Source organism: Pteropus alecto, unplaced genomic scaffold, assembly GCF_000325575.1.
Source record: "Pteropus alecto unplaced genomic scaffold, ASM32557v1 scaffold700, whole genome shotgun sequence".
In the NCBI taxonomy this organism is placed as follows: Eukaryota; Metazoa; Chordata; class Mammalia; order Chiroptera; family Pteropodidae; genus Pteropus; species Pteropus alecto.
Window position 1 is genome coordinate 838,582 of NW_006429611.1, and position 19,545 is coordinate 858,126.

General features: G+C 63.6%; 1 protein-coding gene across 1 annotated transcript in view; it reads left to right on the top strand.

Annotated features, from left to right (window-relative positions):
* PRKCZ (protein kinase C zeta) overlaps positions 1 to 19,539 on the top strand; it is a 71,883-nt gene extending 52,344 nt beyond the window's left edge. The window contains exons 7-17 of the mRNA XM_015588258.2: positions 654 to 706; positions 3,293 to 3,481; positions 6,189 to 6,286; positions 11,886 to 11,972; positions 13,278 to 13,413; positions 13,638 to 13,725; positions 14,853 to 14,972; positions 15,390 to 15,469; positions 15,720 to 15,809; positions 19,151 to 19,266; positions 19,356 to 19,539. Of these exons, the coding sequence (XP_015443744.2) occupies positions 654 to 706; positions 3,293 to 3,481; positions 6,189 to 6,286; positions 11,886 to 11,972; positions 13,278 to 13,413; positions 13,638 to 13,725; positions 14,853 to 14,972; positions 15,390 to 15,469; positions 15,720 to 15,809; positions 19,151 to 19,266; positions 19,356 to 19,443 (1,145 nt within the window). The 3' untranslated portion in view covers positions 19,444 to 19,539. The remainder of the gene's footprint in view (positions 1 to 653; positions 707 to 3,292; positions 3,482 to 6,188; positions 6,287 to 11,885; positions 11,973 to 13,277; positions 13,414 to 13,637; positions 13,726 to 14,852; positions 14,973 to 15,389; positions 15,470 to 15,719; positions 15,810 to 19,150; positions 19,267 to 19,355) is intronic.
* The last annotated feature ends 6 nt before the right edge of the window (positions 19,540 to 19,545 follow it).

Sequence of the window (19,545 nt, forward strand, 5' to 3'; positions counted from 1 at the left end):
TTTTGTGAGTAGGGACTTTTTTAATGCTAAGAAGCATTTGGAGAGAGATTTCGATACCAATTTTGATGAGGGCCCAGCTCTAAGCCTCCAAAGTCTGGGGTGTGTGACAGCCCTAACCCTCCCTCGATGAATGCGAGTCCCATTCCTGCGGGCCCTTGAAGGGTGAGACGTGGCCATGGCACATAAAGCACTTAGCACCTCACGCAGAGAAGACTCTTAGCAAACAGTGACCCACCCGTACACATACCTATCCACACGCCCCCCCATCATCCACCCACCCACCCACACGCCCACTACACGCTCACCCACCACCCATCGCCCACCTACCCACACGCGTGCTCTAAGAACAAAAACTAGAAAACTAGACACCAAAATCCTGTGTGACTAATTCCCTCCGGGTGAGTCACTGGGGAGACTTGTCACGAATGCGGGTCCCTGAATCCCACTCCCGGTGCTCGGCGTCGGCAGGTCCGGGCGGGGCCCAGGAGGCCGCGTGCTCCGGAGACTCAGTCGGGCAGAGCGGCCGCTCTGTGCTTGGCCCTGGGCCCCGCGGCCTGGCCAGGCCCCTGCGCGTTGCGGGCGGCGAGGGCCTCTGGCCCCCCTCGGGCCGCGTCGCGGGCGACCGTAACGGCCTCCTCTCCCTCTCTCACTAGTCACTTACATCCCTTCCACCCGGAAGCGCGACAGCATCAAAGATGACGCCGAGGTGAGTGTGCACAGCGGCCCGTGCGAGCGCCCAGGGCGCGTTGCAGAAGTTCGCGAGCTCCTTCCGGGGCCGCCGTGGGACGTGAGCCGGGCGTCTTCGGGGTTGTCGCTCAGAAACGGGGCGTGGTCTAGTGGGTGCCCGGCTGGTGCACGCTGACGTGCGTGGGGGGAGCGGGGGTCTACGAAGCCCTCCAGACCCTGGGCCAGAGGCGTCTCCGAACGGTGGGTCACGTCGGCCAATGTGGCAAACATGAGCCGCTGCTGGACCTCAGGGCGAGGACGCGTGTGCGCTGGACGCCCCCTGCGAGACGCGGGACTCTGGGAGAGGGGCGCTCGCTGGGTCTGTGCGAGCCCGGGCCAGGAGACCCACTGGCCTCGGGGTTCTCTCTGTTGAGTTTGGATGATGGCCACCCCTTTCCACGAGAGTGGACACTGTGCCCGGCATGCTGGAAGCTTCCACGTCAGGACAGGGCGGCTCCGGCCATCTCAGCTGCAGGGAGCACACGTGACCTCCACACGGGAAAGCCTGTGCTCAGGCCCTCTGACGCTTTGAGAAAGGCGGGAAGGCTGTCCCCTGGGGACGGGCTCACCAGCCTCTTACTGTCCCCCGGGCGCCCTTGCGAGGGGGCATTGTCTGTGGGCCCCGGGTCAGAAGGAGACCGAGGGTGCTCGCCTAGGTCCCTGTTCATTTGGTCCCTCACTCCCCATATTCAGAGTCTGAGGTTTCCTGTGACCATCTCTTGTCACCTGTGGCAGGTGTCCCTTTTGCTGGGCAGTCAGTGCCTCATGAAGCCACGAGATGCCAGCACCCACGGGCACTCCTCACACGGGGCTCAGGCCACGGGCCCTCTGGCTTTGGGGACGGGGTGCGCAGCGTGATCCGTTCAGAGCCGTGAGGAGGGGACGGGGACCAGGGCCTGACGGGGCTGCTGCCGTCACCGCTGGGTCTCGCTCGGGGCACACCCTGTCCGAACGCCCAGAGGCTGCTGCCCCTGAGGCTCTTCGGGGTCTGGATCCTGGCACAGTGCAGTCTCCCCAGCATCTGTCGCCCAGGAGGCAGAGCGGGTCCAGGGCTGGTGTTTGAGCTGTAACTTTTGTCAAATTATTTGTTTTTGTCAAATCGTTTATCCTTTATTTTCCCTTTGTGTGTTTCTCACACCACCGCGCGATTCTCCAGCTCTCGGTGGATACTGACTGCGTGTCCTACAATTTAACGCAGTTCCCACACCGTCTGCTGGAGGTGGCACCAGACCCGACGGGCTCAGGGCCCAGGCAGGCTTGTCGTCACAAGTCCAGGTTGTCGCCTGTGCTGCTGACTGACCTGGTATAAATCAGAGGTTCCCACGGCCTCCTTGGGTTCAATTAATTTGCTAGAGCCGGTCACAGAACTCAGAGAAACGTCGCTCAGTAGGTCACCAGTTTATTGTAGAAGGACATCACCAGGGACAGCCAGGTGGAAGGGAGGCTCATGGAAGGTGTGGGGAGAGGGCCCCCCGCCTTCCGTGCCTGCTGTCCCCACATCTCTGCCTGGTGGTCGCCCCCGAGGCTGGGCCCCGACCTGGCTTTCTGTGGCGGCTCCGTGACAGGCAGGATCGGTTCAGCCATTGGCCCTCGGTGACAGCTCAGTCCCCAGCCCTTCTCGCTTCCCAAGAGGTGAGGATGGGGCTGAAAGTTCCAACCCTCGGATCACGTGGTCGGTTTCCCTGGCAACCAGCCCCCTGCCTTCTTGATTTAGGGGCTTTCCGAAAGTCGGCTCATTACCATAACAAAAGACACCTCCTGGCATTTAGGGATGCCTAGAGTTTTGGGGGCCGCGTTCCAGCACCTGGAGGGAGACCAAACACTTAGATTTTGTTGCAAATTGGTGTCACCGTGTGGCCCTTCTGGCCAGGCAAACCCTCTGCCACCCTGTCCTGTTGTCCCCAGCTTCGGACCGGAGGCTCGGTTTGGCCTCTGCAGTCAGACTGTGCTCCTGAAGGAAAACGGCCACCAGCCATGCTCTCGGCCCGTCCCCCAACCTCAGGGGACAGCGCCCCTGGCGCCTCTGGCCACCGCTCCCCCAGTGTGAGTGGCAAAAGTCACCCTTTGGACTTCTAGATTTTCTGCCCAGTGACTGTCTGGAGTGAGTCAGGAGCAGTCGGTCAGATAATTCTCGGGGGGCAGCCTCTGTCGGTGGTCGAGTCTCCTTCTCTTTTTCCGTGTGTCCCCAATAACGCAGGCTGGGGGCCTGGGCAGGCCTTTGCCGACGGGAGCTGGTGATGGCCCAGGGAGGGCCAGGCAGGTCCCCCGTCCCAGCCCTGATGGCCCTGGGGCCTGCGAGCCTGTGGGCACCTTTCACGCGTCCTGCGAGGCTGGCCCCGAGCGTCCCGCGTCAGTCCGAGGGCCGCCGGTGTCGGTGAGGGGCTGCGGCCTGGGTTTCCAGCTCCTCCCGTCAGACGCTGCATAGTCTAGTTTCTGGCCTTACTGAGTGGGGGCGGGATCCCGGGTGGGGAGCAGAGTCGGGGCGCCGAGGCCCGGGGCGATGCACAGCTCCCTGACCTCGCCCGTCTCCCCGTTCCTCCGTGTCGCGCCCACCCCACCCCCGCAGGCCCTCAAACCGGTCATCGACGGGATGGACGGGATCAAAATCTCTCAGGGGCTGGGGCTGCAGGACTTCGACCTGATCCGGGTCATCGGGCGCGGGAGCTACGCCAAGGTCCTCCTGGTGCGGCTCAAGAAGAACGACCAGGTGTACGCCATGAAGGTGGTGAAGAAGGAGCTGGTGCACGACGACGAGGTGAGCCCCGCCCCGGCCTCCCGGGCCCCTTCCGCTCACCCAGGTGAAGCACACAAAACTTGCCCTTTTAACCGTGTCGAAGTATACACATCGCTGGCATCTAGCGCATTTGTGATGATGCGCTACCTACCGTCACCCCTATCCGGGGCCAGACGCTTCAGCCCCCCAGCAGGAGACCCCGCAGCCCTGGCAGTCACTGCCCCCCGCTCAGAGCCCCCGGCAGCCCCTCACGGCCTCCCGTCCGCGGCTTCCCCGTCCTGGCTGTTTCATATGCGTGGACTCGGGCCGTGTGGCCGCCTGTGTCTGGCGTCGGTCGCTGGGCGCCACGTGTTCGGGGTGCACGCACTTGCGGCGAGCATCACCGCCCCCTCCTCGTGGCTGCGTCGCGTTTCAGCGTGTGGGTGGCCGCGTCCGGTCCACCTAGCCGCCCGTCGACAGACGTTGGCTGTGGTGATCAGTGTTGCCGGGAACGTGTGTGTTCAGGATCAGCAGGTCGTTGGGGCCTGGAATGGCTGGGTCACGGGGCGACTGTGTCATTAACCGCGTGAGGACCCGCCAGGCTGCTCGCCAGGCGGCCGCATCGTTTCCTCCCACTTCCCGGCATCCCTCCCGGCGGCTGCTCTTTCCTGCGTCGGCGCCGTTGGCGGCTGTGAGGCGGGCCTGCGTTCCCGTGGCGACTGGCGGCGCGGAGCCCCCTCCCAGGGCCTCTTGATCTTTCCCTTTCACACCTGAACGCAGGTCACGTCTCTTAGGAGCAGAGAGGAGACCAACGTGCAGCTAGCGGTGACTCGGGCGTGGTTAGGCTGCGGCTGGCACCCCCGGGGCTGGGTGCGCAGGGAGCAGCAGACCTCAGACGGGCCCCTGCCCACCCCGGCCCAGGCGCGGGGCTCAGAGGGCAGAGCTGGGGCCGAACCTGAGCGCGTCCTCCCAGCAGAGCGCACTGCCCAGCTGGCCCCTCGGCCCTGAGGGCTGAGCTCATGTGAGCGGTGGCGTCCACGCCTGACAGCTGCGGACACCGGGGCCCTGGGAGGTGCCAGCGTCCTCCCTGCTGGCCAGCAGCTCTGCTGGATGACCCCAGGCCCCCGGCCCAGCACAGCGGCCAGCCAGAAACGTAACGGAATGTGTGGGGTCAAGTTCGTAGACCGAGAGACAGGCATTCGGAGGAGTCACCGCTTTGGTCGACTCAGCGTCTTCCCATCGCCCATTGTGGGGGAGGTGCGGAGGCAGGGCTTTTAGGGGGCGGGGCTCCAGGGGGTGGTGTGCAGGAGCCGAGTGTGGGCTCGCATGTGCGCGTCTGCGTGCGTGTGTCTGCGAGACACTGGTGTCCCATGGCCATGAGTCTAGGCCACAGGTGGTAACAGGCTGTAAGGCCACCACAGCATGGGGCTGGATGGTGGCCCCAGAAAGGTATGTCCACATCCTAACCCCTGGCCCTGTACCTGTGGACCTATTTGGAAATGGGTCTTTGCGGATGGAATTACGTTGAGGATCTTGGGGAGATCATTCTGGGTGGGCCCTGAATCCAACAGCAAGTGTCCCTTTAGAGAAAGACGTGAGACTAGGTGACCCGAAGCAGAGGCAGACGGACGGGCCCAGGGACTCCGGGAGTCGCAGAAGCCGGAAGAGGCGGGGCGGGCTCCGCTGGCTTCTGCCGCACCCGACATCAGGCGTCCGGCCTCGGAACTGAGAGAGAATCAGTGTGGGGTGTTTCCAGCCCCCCGCCACCCCGCATGGCGCCATGATAGGATAGCCTCGGGCGTCCGGCAGGCAGGAAGGAGCCGGGTGAGCGTGAGACCCTGGTGGCTTCACCTCCACCTGCGAGAGGGGAGACCCTTGGGCTCCCCCCCCACCCCCCAGGGCTCTCTGCCTGAGCAGCTGGGCAGCCGGGTGTCTCTGAAGAACAGCCGACAGGCTGGTCAGGAGCTCTGCTGAAGCTTGCTCTGCGGGGTGAGGTGCGGGGTGGGCTTGCCCGCGTCCACTGCGTGAGCAGGCCAGAGTCGGGGCCCGCGGGTCTCCCGCTGGGCAGGTGCGGTGAGGCCTTCTGCCTAGGGGTCTGCGGGCAGACAGCAAAGGGCAGACAGGGCTCGGGGCCACGCCCGAGGAGGAGGGAGCGTGGTCTTGGGCCCAGCAAAGGGACGCTCCCCAGGCTTTACTGACCCGTTTCCGACCTTCTGGGGAGGCAGCTGGCTTTGGACGGGCCCTTTCCCACGGCTTTCCCCGAGCCTAGCGGGAGCGGCATAGCTGACCCAGGAAGTTTCTGGCGCTGGAGTGGGACCAGAGCTGTGCGGCCTTCGTGACTCTGGAGTGGACCGGACCTCGCGGCTTTTCCTCGCGGCGTGGCGCGGGAGGGCAGGGCCGGGAGGCGGGTGCGGGGCTCTGCGGAGTGTTCGCTTCTCCGCCTCTGCTGTCTCGTGCCTCGGGTGGGGGTGATGACGCCCACCGCCCAAGGCCGCCACGGGGGGCACATGAGGCCGTGTGCAGTGGGCCTGCGGCCCAGAGGCCAGCACTCGGCTGGTGACGGTGGCTCTGGTGACGGTGGCGATGGCGGTGACGTGATTTCTGGTGCTGATGGCGGTGCATTTCCTTGGGGCCTTTTCTTCTTCTCCCTGTGTGGGCTCCCACAAGCAGAAGTCAGACACGCTCCCTCCCCGGGAGGCCGGGGCCCAGTGTTCCGGATCCTCGTTAACGCTCCCGGTTTCTGTTTCAGGACATCGACTGGGTGCAGACGGAGAAGCACGTGTTCGAGCAGGCCTCCAGCAACCCCTTCCTGGTCGGCTTGCACTCCTGCTTCCAGACGACCAGCCGGTAAGAGCAAGCCGCTGGCGCTGGCGTGCGCTCGCCCGACGCGCAGGAGCCACAGGCTTCTCCCCGTTGCTAGTACGGGGTTTTGCCGCTCATCTAACTCGCTTTGTCGTTCTTATTGGCAGCTGTCAAGTAAATTTCACACACCTGAACGTAAATTACTTAACTCTGTTTACTAAGTATTTATCGACAGCATCCCACTGAGGCCAGGCTGCCAGGCTGCCCGATGGGAGGGGGGTTTCTGCGCCTCTGCGTCTTACTGGCTGGTGGGATCAATTAATTAATGCCAGCAGCTTGACCCGTAAGCCGTACACACGTTGGAATTCTGCTTTCGAAAGGTTTGAGAAGTCCTGGCTTAGGATATTTAATTCATACTCTGTTCAGAATTCACTCTGCCAGTCGACTCAAACTCACCCACTTTGTTTATTTGAAAAATGACTGACTGTGGTTTGTGGGGGTCCTCGAGGGCGCCCCTGTTTTGATGATTCACTAGAACTCTCAGGGCCCAGCTGAGTCGCGCTCAAGGCCAACGTTCTTTGCTGTGGAAACAAAGTCGGCAAAGGGGACGGGCACGGTCCCCGGGGGGCGGGGGGGGACCGGCCACGCGCCGAGCACCGTCCCCCGGGAGTCGCCCAGGACACGCGTGATGCCTCCTGACGGTTTCTACTGGGGGTTGGTCATGTGGGCACCTTCCACCTGACGGGGAGCGAAATCCCAGACTCCCAGACAAAGCCGGTGTTCGGCACCAACCGCAGTGTGCGCACAAACGTGGAAGCGCAGTGACCCTCGCGTGCCCTAGGAAGTCGCATCTCGGTGCGGGGACCGGATCCTCTTCAGGGCCCCGGGCCCCGGGCAGGGACCAGCCTTGCCCCGGGCCTTCCTCAGCGTTGCTGTGTGGTCCGATCTGCTCAGTTATACATCAGACCAGCAGCTCACACACGTCTCCATCCACCCTCAACTCTCCCCGGACCTTCAGTCCCCTGTTCCCGCCGGGGCTGGCTGGCCACCTCTGTGTCCAAAGCGTCTGGGATTAACCAGGCTTTCCCCCAAATCCGCTGTCGTTTCCTGCCCGGACCTTGCTGATTCTGCCTCCTAAACGTGTCTCAGATGCCCCCCTGCCTGAACCCCAGCCACAGCCCCCCAGGCTGTCGGTCCTACGTCGGAACGAAGCCGTGTTTGAAAGCACAGATCCAGAGCACGTTTCTCCTGCTTCTGAACTCCCTGACTGCTTTCCCAGTCACTTCTGGAATATGGTCCAGGCGCGTCGACGAGGTCGCTGTGGCCAGGCCCCACCGGTCCTGCTGCCTTCGAGGCGGGTCCCGTCCTGTGCATGCCTCATCCCGTCCACCCAGGAGCCACTGGAAAGGCCGGCGGCCAGGGCCACTCTGTGGTGCTCCAACCGCACAGTGTCCACGCCCCTGCCCAGCGCTGGCCGCTGTCTGCTGGACTTAGGGCGCGCCCAAGGGGAGCGGCCCGCCCGCCTCCCGCTTCATCAAGGGTCCGGAGTCTTGCGTTGTGTCTTGGCGGATCTAGCGATGAGCTGGGAGGGATGTGGATGTAAACGGTCAGGCACTGCAGCCCACGTCCCTCCCCGCGGCCTGGGGCACAGGCCCGGAACCTCCGAGTCACACGTTCCCAGGTGTGTGTGGTTAGAACTTTAAAAAAATCTCATCCGTTGGGCTGTGTTACGTTTACGGATCACCCGCGGGGACACCTGCGTCCCTGCGACGTCGAAGCCGCCCGCCCAGGCTCGCGGCCGCCTTCCTGCTCGCTCACGCCCTCTCTGGGGAGACGCGTTGCTCTCTTCGTGCAGTATTTCTTCGCTTAGTTTTTGTCCTGAGTATTTATCTTTCCATTATTAACGAGGTTTTCCTACCACGACAGCGTCTGGCAACAAAGCGACGTGGTTTCCCCACGCGATCTCTTTCTGCAGTAATTTTCGGCGATTTTCTTGGGTTTGGGGTGCACACTGATAACACCTGTAAATAGGAGCGATGTTACCCCTTCCATCCCGGTGGACGCCTCTGTCCGTTTCTTTCTCTGGCTAATGACATGGGCCAGTGCCTGCCTCAGCTGGGGTGACGGGTGATGGGGGCCAGCCTGTTCCCTGTCGGGGGGTCTCCTGCTGTTTGCACAGCACGTGCAGCGCTGGCTGCCATGTGCCGGGTCGGCGGGACCAAGACACTGCACCTGTCTCAGACAGAGGGTGCCAGCATCTGCTGCTGCGGGGGCCGGGGCTGTCGGGGGAGCAGGGAGCAGCAGAGCCCCGGGCCTCCACCTGAGGCCATCGCACAGGGTCCTGGGTCCAGGGAAGATGTGTCCCGTCCGCCAGGGCTGGAGGCCAAGGAGGCGCTGCCTCTGCCTGAGCTGTTGAACACGGGGACTGTCCCCCGATTCCCGGACCCCCCACCGATCTGCTCCAGAGCCCTCCTCTGGCCAGGGAGCCTGGGAAGTGCAGCTGGGAGGAAGTTACGGACGCGTGGGAGAGGACGGGCCGGGAGCCGACCCGGAGCGTTGCCATTTGTCTTTAAGAAGCTCACGTCCATCCCCACGTCCCCATCCAGAGAGAACGTTTGTGTTTTCTCAAAGGTCTTCTCGCCACCGTGGAGGTGGCTGTCACGAGTTTCACTCGTGCGGGATGAATTACGTCGTCATCGTCCGGTGAGCGATGATGAGCCTTATTCTCACAGCCTGCTTCCTGGTGCCCAGCTGCCCTGGATCTCCTGGGAGACCGTGCCCGGTCCGAGGGCCGTTCCGTCAGCGTGCTCTTGAATTCAAGTTGCCGAGATTTTATTTAGGAATTTTTCGTTGATACTGACATTTAATCGACCTGTCCTTTCCCATTCCTGTTCAGTTTTTATTGGGTTTTTAAATTTTCCTATCTTTATTCTCTGGAACCTTCTAAGCTGCAGTGGAAGGATCTCTTGGCCGAGAGCGCAGGGCTTAGGGCGTCTCGGGTGTCCACCCCTGCCCTGCCCCCCAGCTCTGGTCAGCGTCACCCCGTTCACGTCTTCCACGTGATCACGTTCTCGCCCTCGTCCCTCCGCGGCTGCTCAGTGGTCCTGGGCTCCCCTCATTTGCTCGGCGTCACCGTCCGGCTCGCGAGGGCGTGGGGCCTGCCCCCCTGTGCTCCCCCTCCACACTCACCGTCGCGCTCAAGCCCCAGCTTAGCGGAGCCCCACTGCCCTCCCTCGGGTGTCTCGCGGGTGTCCTGGCCTCTGCGCCCTGTGGGGGATCCGAGACTGGCCTGGCCCCGCCCGTGTCCCGGGCAGCGTGCGCCCCTTCGGTGGCCCGGCTCCAAAGCCCCTCCTCTCGGGCACCTGCAGGGCTCCGACCTTCGTGAGTCCCCCGTCCCGAGTCAGGCTGGGTCATTGCGTGCCGTGTCCGATGCGCGTGTTCGCTTGGGAGCCCCGTCCTCCGATTGTGCCCCTCGGGCGTCAGCCCCTTCCCCATCCCTCAGGTGTCTGGACACTCATCCTGTCCCTCTTCTGCTCTGTCCCCAGGCGTCTGTCCTGGGACGGCGCCTCGTTTCCAGCCCACCGCCCCTCCCCCTCGGGCCGCTGTGCTGGGGGAGGGCCGCCTCGGATGTGGGGTCCTGACTGCGCGTGGGGCTGCCCAGTGTGGGTTCGGGTTTCACCAGGTCATCCGACATCAGGAGACAGTAACTGTGACCCTGGGAAAGTTATCCAACCTCCTGGTGCCTCGGTTTCCCCATCCGTAGAATATAGAAAAGGCTATTTTGCTAATTGGGTATTGTCACTGTTTTTTGCCCATTAAGTATTGAGGACACGTCACGTGCTGTCCCGACCCCATGGACTGCTGCCGCTCCCTCCTGGCGGGGCGCACGCGCAGGCTGTGGGAGAGCCGGTCCCGGGCCACCGCTAGGCCGTGCTGCCAGGCAGTGAGTGCCCCAGGCGAGCCTTGGTGCAGCCCTTCGCCAGCCGCCACGAGAGGCCGCCGAGGCCCAGGACGGGAGAGGCCGCCGAGGCCCAGGGCGGAAGAGGCAGGTGTGGAGTCACGTGTGGCGGGCACCACGAGCAACAGGACGTTAGGAAGCTTCGTCACAGCAGCTCGTCTGTCACCCAGGGCGTCATCGTCAGAGCGAATCAGCTCCTGCCGGCTCCGGTGGAGTTTCGCTCGGAGAGACGTCGAGCATGAAGGATCACGTGCAAGCCGCGCCCTGCGCTGCAGCTCGTCAGTGCTGCAGGCTAAACGGATTCCTCATCGGCAAGTGACCTGGGACCTAGGACCGCAGGCGACAGCCCGGCCCGCTGGCCCTGTCTGCACGTCCACCCACAGAGCAGCCCTCTGAAGTTCCCAGGACGGACTTGGCTCCTGCTTTTTTTGGTTTTTAAGTATCTGCTCAAATTTGTCAGCTCCCTACGGCACCGCAGCAGTGGGGGTTTTACTTATGATTTTCAGATCAGTGTGTTTCTCTTCTTCATTTTCTCTGGACGTGGCGTGGCTCGTGTCCCTGTTGTCAAAGCCTCCCTCATCACGAATGTCACCGTGTGGCCGGGGCCCTGAGGCGTTTCCCGGCGGCACCCTGTTGGGGCGACACCTCTTCCTGCCAGTGCCCTCGACAGGGTATTTCTGGAAAGTCGAGTGGAATTCAGTTTTGAAACTGGAATCTTATGAGATGCGAGAGGCACCCACCCGGAAAGCACCCTCGGGTGGCTGTCTGGGGGCTAAAGCGCCCTGTGCGTTCGACCACACGTCGGCTCTCGGGTCTTTATACCCGGGGTCACAGCAGCCCCCGCCTGGCCCCAGCTGCCCCTCGGTGCTCACGGTGGACCCAGCCGGGCCTGCTGCTCCGAGTCATCCCTGCGCTGGGGACAGTCCCGCCAAGTCCCTCGTCCCTGCGCCCCGCCCACTGGCAGCCTTCTCCACGCTGCCTCCACCCCGCCCTCACCACCCCACCCCGGGCCCGAGCCATCTGTGTCTCGCCTGGTGACAGGGCACCCCCGTCACTCCTCCACCCGCCCACTGTCCCCTCCCTGGGGTAAATCTAGACTCAGTAGCCAGAGCGGTCATTCACTGGACCTCATTGTCCCCATCACAGCCCATGCTGTCCCCTGGCCCCCTGCTCTCCTGGCGTTTCTTCCAACACCCAAGCTGGTCCCCCACCCAGACCCCAGGGTGTCCCTGCAGCTCTGCACCCGCCCTGTCCCCCACACGCCACCCCGGCCTGTGCTCCCTGGAGGGGCCTCCCCGCCCCGCAGGGGGCCTCTTGCCCTGAGGCGGGCCTGGTGCCTCTAGGAGACCAAATAGCTGGACGGAAGCCGCAGAGTCCTGCTAAGTCGGGGTCCGGACCGGGCCGACGGCCGGGTCTCGGGTGTCCCCAGGGTGACTCCTCGATGGCAGGCACAGAGCGCCACCTCGGCCGTGGCCTCCTGCTCAGTCTGGGCCGCTTTCTCAGCTGACCCCGGGGGCGACCCAGGGCGCCTCTTTCTTTGGCCACTCAGGAGAGTCGACGCGGCAGCCTCCAGCGAGAGTAACTCCTGGGAAGGTTCTGGGTCATGACTTCTTCATGCTGAGTGTGTCTCGGGTGACACTGGCCGCCTGTGATCTCAGCCTCTGTCACCCTCTCTCTCCTCCCCAGGTTGTTCCTGGTCATAGAGTATGTCAACGGCGGGGACCTCATGTTCCACATGCAGAGACAGAGGAAGCTTCCGGAGGAGCACGCCAGGTGGGTGCCGGCCAGGCGGGCGGGGGGCCGTCCTCGGGGGGCCGGCGGCGAAGTGTGGGGGAAACGTGTACCCCGCGCAGGAGGCACTCAGGAGGGTCCTCCGAGTCCCAGAGCCCAGCACTCCTTCTCAGGTGGCTAAGGGACGCTCAGCTCTTCCTCCCCCTCGGCCAGCGGCCCGGCTCCCCGCTCCGCAGCCCCAGGCCTGAGGGGCCGGGGGACGTTTCCCTCCACCCTCCCGCCCTTTCCTGTTTTCCGCAGTTTTCCCTTTTCTCATTTCCTCACTCGGAAAAAATTCCCAGCAGTTTCATGAGTCACCTGAGGTCCTTTTGGGGAGAAGGCGGGTCATAGATCGAGAAGAGCGCACCCCCCACACACTCACAGTCACGGGCTCTTTTTCTGGCTGTGACGAAGTAAACATAACACGAACCTGCCACGCTGGCCGCCATTAAGGGCGTAGCAGCGGCATCGAGCACACTCTCGGTGTCACGCGGTGTCCTACGGCCGTCACCGCCCCCGTCTCCGGGACGGTCCATCTTCCCTGACTGACACTCACTCCCATGAAGCACCCACTCCCCTCCCCCAGCCCAGCGCCCCCCGACCTCTGTCACTGTGGGTCCAACTCCTGCCAGGGCCTCCCGTGCGGGGAGTCACACAATACCTGTCCTTTCGTGACTGGCTTCACTCAGCACACTGTCCTCCAGGCCCGTCCACGCTGTGGCAGGCGTCAGAATGGCCTTCCTTTGGGGGGCCGAGCGACGTTCCGCCGTGGGGATGGACCCGCTGTACTCAGCCCTCTGTGCTTAGATGACGCCGGGGCTGCTTCCGCCGCGTGACGCGGCTGGGCACAGGGGCTCCATCGTCTCTTGGAGACACTGCGTTCGGTTCTTTTGGGGACATCCCAGAGCAGGCTTGCTGGACCCTGCAGTTATTCTGTGTTTCAATTTTTGAGGACCCTCCAGGCTGTGTCCACAGAGGCCACATCATTTTACACACCCACCAGCGGTGCACAGGGTTCTAGGGTCTCCATGTCCTCAGCACTGCTTCTTTCCTGTTTGATGGTGGCCGTCCTGAGCAGTGACGTGGCTCCTGAGCTGTGAGGTGGCTCCTGAGCTGTGACCCGGCTCCTGAGCTGTGAGGTGACTCCTGAACTGTGACCCGGCTCCTGAGCTGTGACCCGGCTCCTGAGCAGTGACGTGGCTCCTGAGCTGTGAGGCGACTCCTGAGCTGTGAGGTGGCTCCTGAGCTGTGAGGTGGCGCCCCCTGGGGCTTTGCTTGGCTGACCGCAGGATGTGCCCCCGCCCCCAGATTCTACGCCGCCGAGATCTGCGTCGCCCTCAACTTCCTACACGAGAGAGGAATCATCTACCGGGACCTGAAGCTGGACAACGTGCTGCTGGACGCCGACGGCCACATCAAGCTAACAGACTACGGCATGTGCAAGGCGAGTGGCCCCCTGGCCGTGGTCCCCACGGCGCCTCGCCTGGCTCGTCCCACTGGGTCTCTGCCCAGATGCTGACCACCTGGCCGCCTTGGCTCCAGGGTGACCGGGCCCTGGCACCTCCTCTCTCAGCTGTCCCAAGCGGGCTTCTCTGAGGCACAGGTGCCCCCGGCATCGTCGCATCTGGAGGTTGTCCTCCCTCCTGGTAACTGACTGTGTCCCCACAGGAAGGCCTGGGCCCCGGTGACACAACGAGCACTTTCTGCGGAACCCCAAACTACATCGCCCCGGAAATCCTGCGGGGGGAGGAGTACGGTGAGTGGGCGGCCGGGCGTGGTGAGGTTGACCCCCGACCCGGAAGTGTTCTCACAGTGGGCGGGGGCGGGAGGGTGCTGGCCCAGTAGACGGGGGAGGGGCTTAATTGACCAAATGACACCCGAAATGCTCACCCCTTACTTTGTTCCCAGCCCCATGTCACTGTCTGGCCTCCAGCCGTGTTTGAGCCTGCACAGCTCCATCTGTTGCTCCGTGTGTCCACGCGAGTGTCGCTCGTGGAGGACACTGGGCAGGGTTCCTCTTAGCAAAGGGCTTGGGAAAGAGCAAAGGCAAACCAGGCCTGGGTGTCCCGAGTCAGTGGCTGCCACCCGGCGGCCACCCCCTGCCATGCGCTCTGTCCCTCTTGCTCTGAGTGTGAAACGGGAATGAGATCGTACCGTGTACGTGTGTGTGCACACCCCACACACTTGTGTCCCGGGGCTGGCAGTGAAGTGCGTCACAAATGTGTCTTCAGATGCTTCTAAGCATCATCCTTGCCATTAAAATGGAGGGTAGGCAGGGCGGCTAGTTCCTCAGATGCCTGTGGACCAGGGAGGCCACACAACTGACGTCACTTAGCAGCCAGAGGACAGACAGCAGATTGCTGGACCAGAGAGTCTGGAACCAGGCCTGCCACGGTGATCCCATGTGCTGGAGGTGACAGTCCCTGAGCTCAGCTGTGTTCCCGACAGATCAGCTGTGTTTGAGCGTCAAACCACAACAACAGATGTAGACAAAAGTATAGGAACGTGTTCTTGCCACCACAGAGAGCTTTTTCAAGCTGAGGTAGATAAAAGGTGAGAAACGACAGTCATCTGACAGATTCACTCAGTTTTCCGTGTTTGTGGTCGAAAGTGCCACACACAGGATTTAAAGGCCAGGTGACACTCTGAGAAACCGGTGCAGTGCCCGGTGTGAAACGGGCATGAGATCGGGTTCACGGTGGCGGGTTCACGGCCTTGATGTGAAACAGCTTTGCAGCTAGTTAAGAAAAAGACCAGCGCCCCCAGACCGCCAGGTGGGGTTGGGGACACCCAGCCTCGGCACAGGTCAAAGAAATGCAAACTGTCACCTACGCTTCTGCTTCCCTGTGACTGGACGTACCCTAACAACCCTGCTCCGTCCAGGGTTCAGCGTGGACTGGTGGGCGCTGGGCGTCCTGATGTTCGAGATGATGGCCGGGCGCTCCCCGTTCGACATCATCACCGACAACCCCGACATGAACACCGAGGACTACCTGTTCCAAGGTGCCGGTGTGGCTGGGCGGGTCCCTGCCCCTCGGACTAGGGCGGCCAGCTCCGTTCTCTCAGACCAGCCCCCTGGGAGATGCCTGGGTGGGGGGCGGGGGTGCGTTGCCCCCTTCCGGCCCCCTTAGAGCTCCAGCTACAAGCAGGAAACACCTGCCCGTTGGTTCTGGGGCCCAGCCCCTGGGGTGTCCCCGTGGCGCCCTCTGGCGGCCATGTGCAGAGGCGCCATGTACGTGGGCCGCCGTGGTCCTGCTGGGCTGCCGGAGGGGTCCAGGGCCCCAGAGCTCTCCCCGGGCTCCTGCTCACACCTGGTGCCCAGGGCCCCGCCCCCGGCGTGGCCCCCTCGCTGCCGGGCAGAGCGGGCACGGGGAGCTCCATGGAGGACGCGGCTTCTCACCGGGACCTTGACCTCTGCAGTTATCCTGGAGAAGCCCATCCGGATCCCGAGGTTCCTCTCGGTCAAAGCCTCCCATGTCTTGAAAGGATTTTTAAACAAGGTACGCCCGCAGCCACCGAGGCGGCCTGGCCCGGTCCTCTTCGGTGTCGCTCTGGGACACCCCAAACAGGAGGCCGGCGTTCACAGAGATGGGGGTTTTTATTCACATTGACAAACAGAAGGGCCAGAACACGCCCAAGGGCCATGGAATGAGGAAGCTTCCTGGGGAGGGTGTCAGCAGGGGAAGGCCTGAGCCCTCCTCAAGGTGCTGGCTCCCTGCTGACTTGTCCTCATTGATCTCTGACCCCTAGGACCCCAAAGAGAGGCTTGGCTGCCGGCCGCAGACCGGATTCTCCGACATCAAGTCCCACGCATTCTTCCGCAGCATAGACTGGGACCTGGTAACGCAGCCTGCTCCTCCCCCACGGCCACCAGAGGGGTGACGGGCGTGGTGGGCGCTGCCCTCCCTGGGGGTGGTTGGGACAGACAGTCACACGTGAGGAGTGCGGGCAGGGATAACCCCCGGGCGTGGCGCTTGGTGATGGGGTCTTGCCTGGATCCCTCGTGGAGGTCCTGCTCTGTGGCCAGCCCCGTGGGTTCTGGGTGGAATCGCGGGTGGGCCGCCCAGAACAGGGCGCGGTCCAGGTGTCCGTCCCCTCTTGAGGTGGCGAGAGCCCTTGTTTGAGCCCCTTCAACTCCAGTGCCGCAGACGGCGGTTGCAGACTTACTGAATTATAACCTCGAGGATACGTTTTTATTGAGAAAAAAGATCACAACTAAGTGAATGTTGAGCTGGAGCTTGAACTAGACGGGAAGGAAGCCCCGCTCGGGGCAGACGGAGGTCGCCCTCCAACCCTCGTCGTGGTCCCTGCTCCCTCCGGTCAGCGTCACTTTCCATGCACAGGACTTTGTGGGGCTTGGGGGAAGGGGCAGCCAGGCCCCCCAGTTCCTGGGACCTTGGCCAGGGTGAGTGAAGTGTCAGGACACGCCATTCCCGGGCACACGCGGTGTCCAGGCCTGGCGGGGCCATTTCAAGGCAGGAAGAGACATCGTCCCGCTGCAGCTTTTAGGGGCAAAGACGGGGAGCGCCACACAGCGCCTCTCAGAGCAGGACTTGACCCTCACTGTCCTGCTGGCGCAGGGCAGAGCAAGCGGGACCCTGGCTGTTTGTAACCCTGGTCCGCAAAGCTCGACACACACGCCCCGAGGGAGGTGCCACGCCAGGCTGTGCTAGTGACATGTCCCTCCGCCTTCAGGCTTGTCCCCCGCCTGGCACCCACGGACCTCTCAGGGCCCACACCGGTCCGACCTTTGACCCTTGACGCTGTGGCTTTAGGGTTCCAGGAAGTGTAGCTCGGGCACTGCCGTGGGCTCCAGCCAGCGCATGGGCCTTGGCGAGAGCCCTCATGGCCTGTAACATCATATCCTCTGAAGGTAGCACCTACTCAGTGCATCTCCGCTGAAAAGCCTGATCTTGGGTGCGGCCTGGGAGCCAGTCATGCCCCTGGTCCCGTGTCTAACCCATGGGGGAGTGAGGTGTAGTGGCGTGGGTGTGGACAGTGGGCTCGCTCCTTCGTGGATAGCGTCTGAGCCACATGCGGGCCCTGACGGGCCACGGAGATGGTGGCAGCTTCCGAAAAAGCCTAAGGGGCATGGGCTGCCCTTGGTGACAGCCCAGTGGTGGCCATACTGGTCACAGGTGTGCAGACCTGCCTGGCGGCCTGGAGCTGCACATTAAGAGGGACGTAGAGCCTGGAGCACAGCGCCTGGGGGACCCGAGGGGCGTTCTCTTCTGTGAGGGGACGTGAGCAGGGGGGAGAGGTGTTTTGACAAAGTGAGGGCTGGGATCCCCACGGCGAAGTCCCCCCGGCCTTGCCCCGTGGCCCCCTTCTCCGTGTCGTCCGAGGGCCCCTCGCTCACGTGGGCCGGTAGCACTGCCCACCCGGCATAGCCCCACACGGCGGTGGTGTCCTGGTGTTTGGACGTCCTAGATCCGGGCCACCTCAGGATGCACGTGGCTGCGTGAGCCAGCTGGCCTTGCCTGAGCATTTGCACTGAGCTGTCAGCGGTTTGGGTCTGATGACTACGCTTCTCAGGTTTAGGGTTTCTAGGTGGTTACTGTCACCTGCAGTGGCGTTCTGTACGGCGCCTGGCTCTTTGCTAGAATGTTCTGTGTCCTCTGGGTGAGCACAGAGGACAAGACTGGCTTGACTGGCAGGCCCGGTGGACCCCGTCTGGGGTCCCGTGTCCACGTCTGGTCTATGGGGGTCCATTGTCGGGGTGTCCAGCTGCTCCCAGCCTGGCGTCCATCGGCCGCTGGTGCGGCAGCTGGAAACTGAGCGTGTAGAGCGTTGGAGGCCTCCGGTCCTCACAAGCCGGGGTCCTGGCTCCAGTCGCCCCTCTCCCACCGCGGCCAGGTTCAGGGGTAGCCCCGTCCCCAGCAGGTCTAAGGTCTGACGTGTGTCCCTGGCCTGCCTGTGACACCGAGCAGGGCTCCCTGCCCACTGCCAGCCGCTCCCAGCGCCCACCCGTCAGCCCTCGGCGGATCTGAGGAAGGTGTGCATTCCACCCAGATTTCTTCAGTCCTGCGCAGAACGCTGGCTTGGGTTAGCGCTGCCCCCATGTCCAGTCAGACACAGGTGTGCTGCGTCACGCTGCGACTGTGTGGCCCCCCCACCCCAGCACCTGGCACCGGCCTCCCCGACTGCGTCCTCCCGGAGACCGCCAGGGTCCCCAGCTCGCTGTGCACAGGGCCCCTGCCGACACCTCATGTGCTGCACCCCGTCACCTCCTTCACGCCACACCACAGAACGGGAGCCCCAGACTCCCCTGCCCCCTTCCAGCATCCCCCTTCCGGTGACACCGAGCTTGGCTGAGCTCCAAGGTGGCACTGTTCCTGTGCGCGGCTTTGACTGAGGGAAGGGTGACGGTGGCGGGTGATGGGGGTGGGGTGGGCTTGGAGGCCCCCGGCGAGCACCCAGCCCACTGCTGTGGTTGCGGTCGGTCCTGACTTCTGACCTTGCGTCCCCTTAAAGCAGGGCGAGACCCGAGGTAGGGAAAATGGGTGACAAACGCCCCTTGTGCCACTTCCCACCAGAAAGCGTTTCACACGCGTCCGGGCAGCTGCGTGTGAAAGGTGAAGAGAGAATGGAGGAGGCGCCCGCGGCCCCGTGGCCGGCAGCGGCACAGTCACAGGCTCGCACACGCGCGCAGTGTGCACACGGACTCCGGTGTGACCCTGCCCTGCCCGCAGGGACAGCCCGTCCGCTCACTCCCCTCTCCAACATCCTCTTGGTGACAAGACGGACGTGTCTCCGCCTGTGGCCGGGCTGTGGACATTGCTGGTGACCCGGCTGTCGTGCTGGCCACGTCCCTGACACGTGTCGGGCACGATGTGGGAAGGACCCGCGTGTTTCTGCGCTGCCCTCGTTCCCTTCACCAGCTTCACGGGCAGAGCCTGCGTTCGTTCTTCACAAGTCACCAAAACGTCCCAAACGTTCTCAGTGTCCCGTTTGTTTCTGTTGTCAGAACCGGCACCCCTGAGAGCTCTGGGCCCCAAAATGCAGACGCGGGTGTGAGCTGGGCTGGGCCGACTTCACGTCCACTCGGCTGCCGCCGTCCCTGTGGTGCGGGGCCCCGGAGGGGACACGAGGCCCCACATGGGCAGGCGAGGGTGGCCCGGCATGTTCTCACGCGTCTCCAGGAGGCACGTGTGACCGTGGGCCTTCTCGCTGTCCCCCAGCTGGAGAAGAAGCAGGCACTGCCCCCGTTCCAGCCGCAGATCACCGACGACTACGGGCTGGACAACTTCGACACGCAGTTCACCAGCGAGCCGGTGCAGCTGACCCCCGACGACGAGTAAGCGGGCGCGCGGGCGCGGGGTCCGCAGCGGGCTTGGCGGGGGCGCCGCGGGGTCACAGTAGCCGAGCCCTCGCCCGTGCCCACAGGGACGTCATAAAGCGGATCGACCAGTCGGAGTTCGAGGGCTTCGAGTACATCAACCCGCTGCTGCTCCCCACCGAGGAGTCCGTGTGAGGCGCCCCGCGGACACGTCTGCGGACGACCCCCAACTGTCCTTACCCACAGCGCATGCATGCCAGGCCGGCGCCCCCGGCTCGCCGGGGAGGGGGGCTGCCG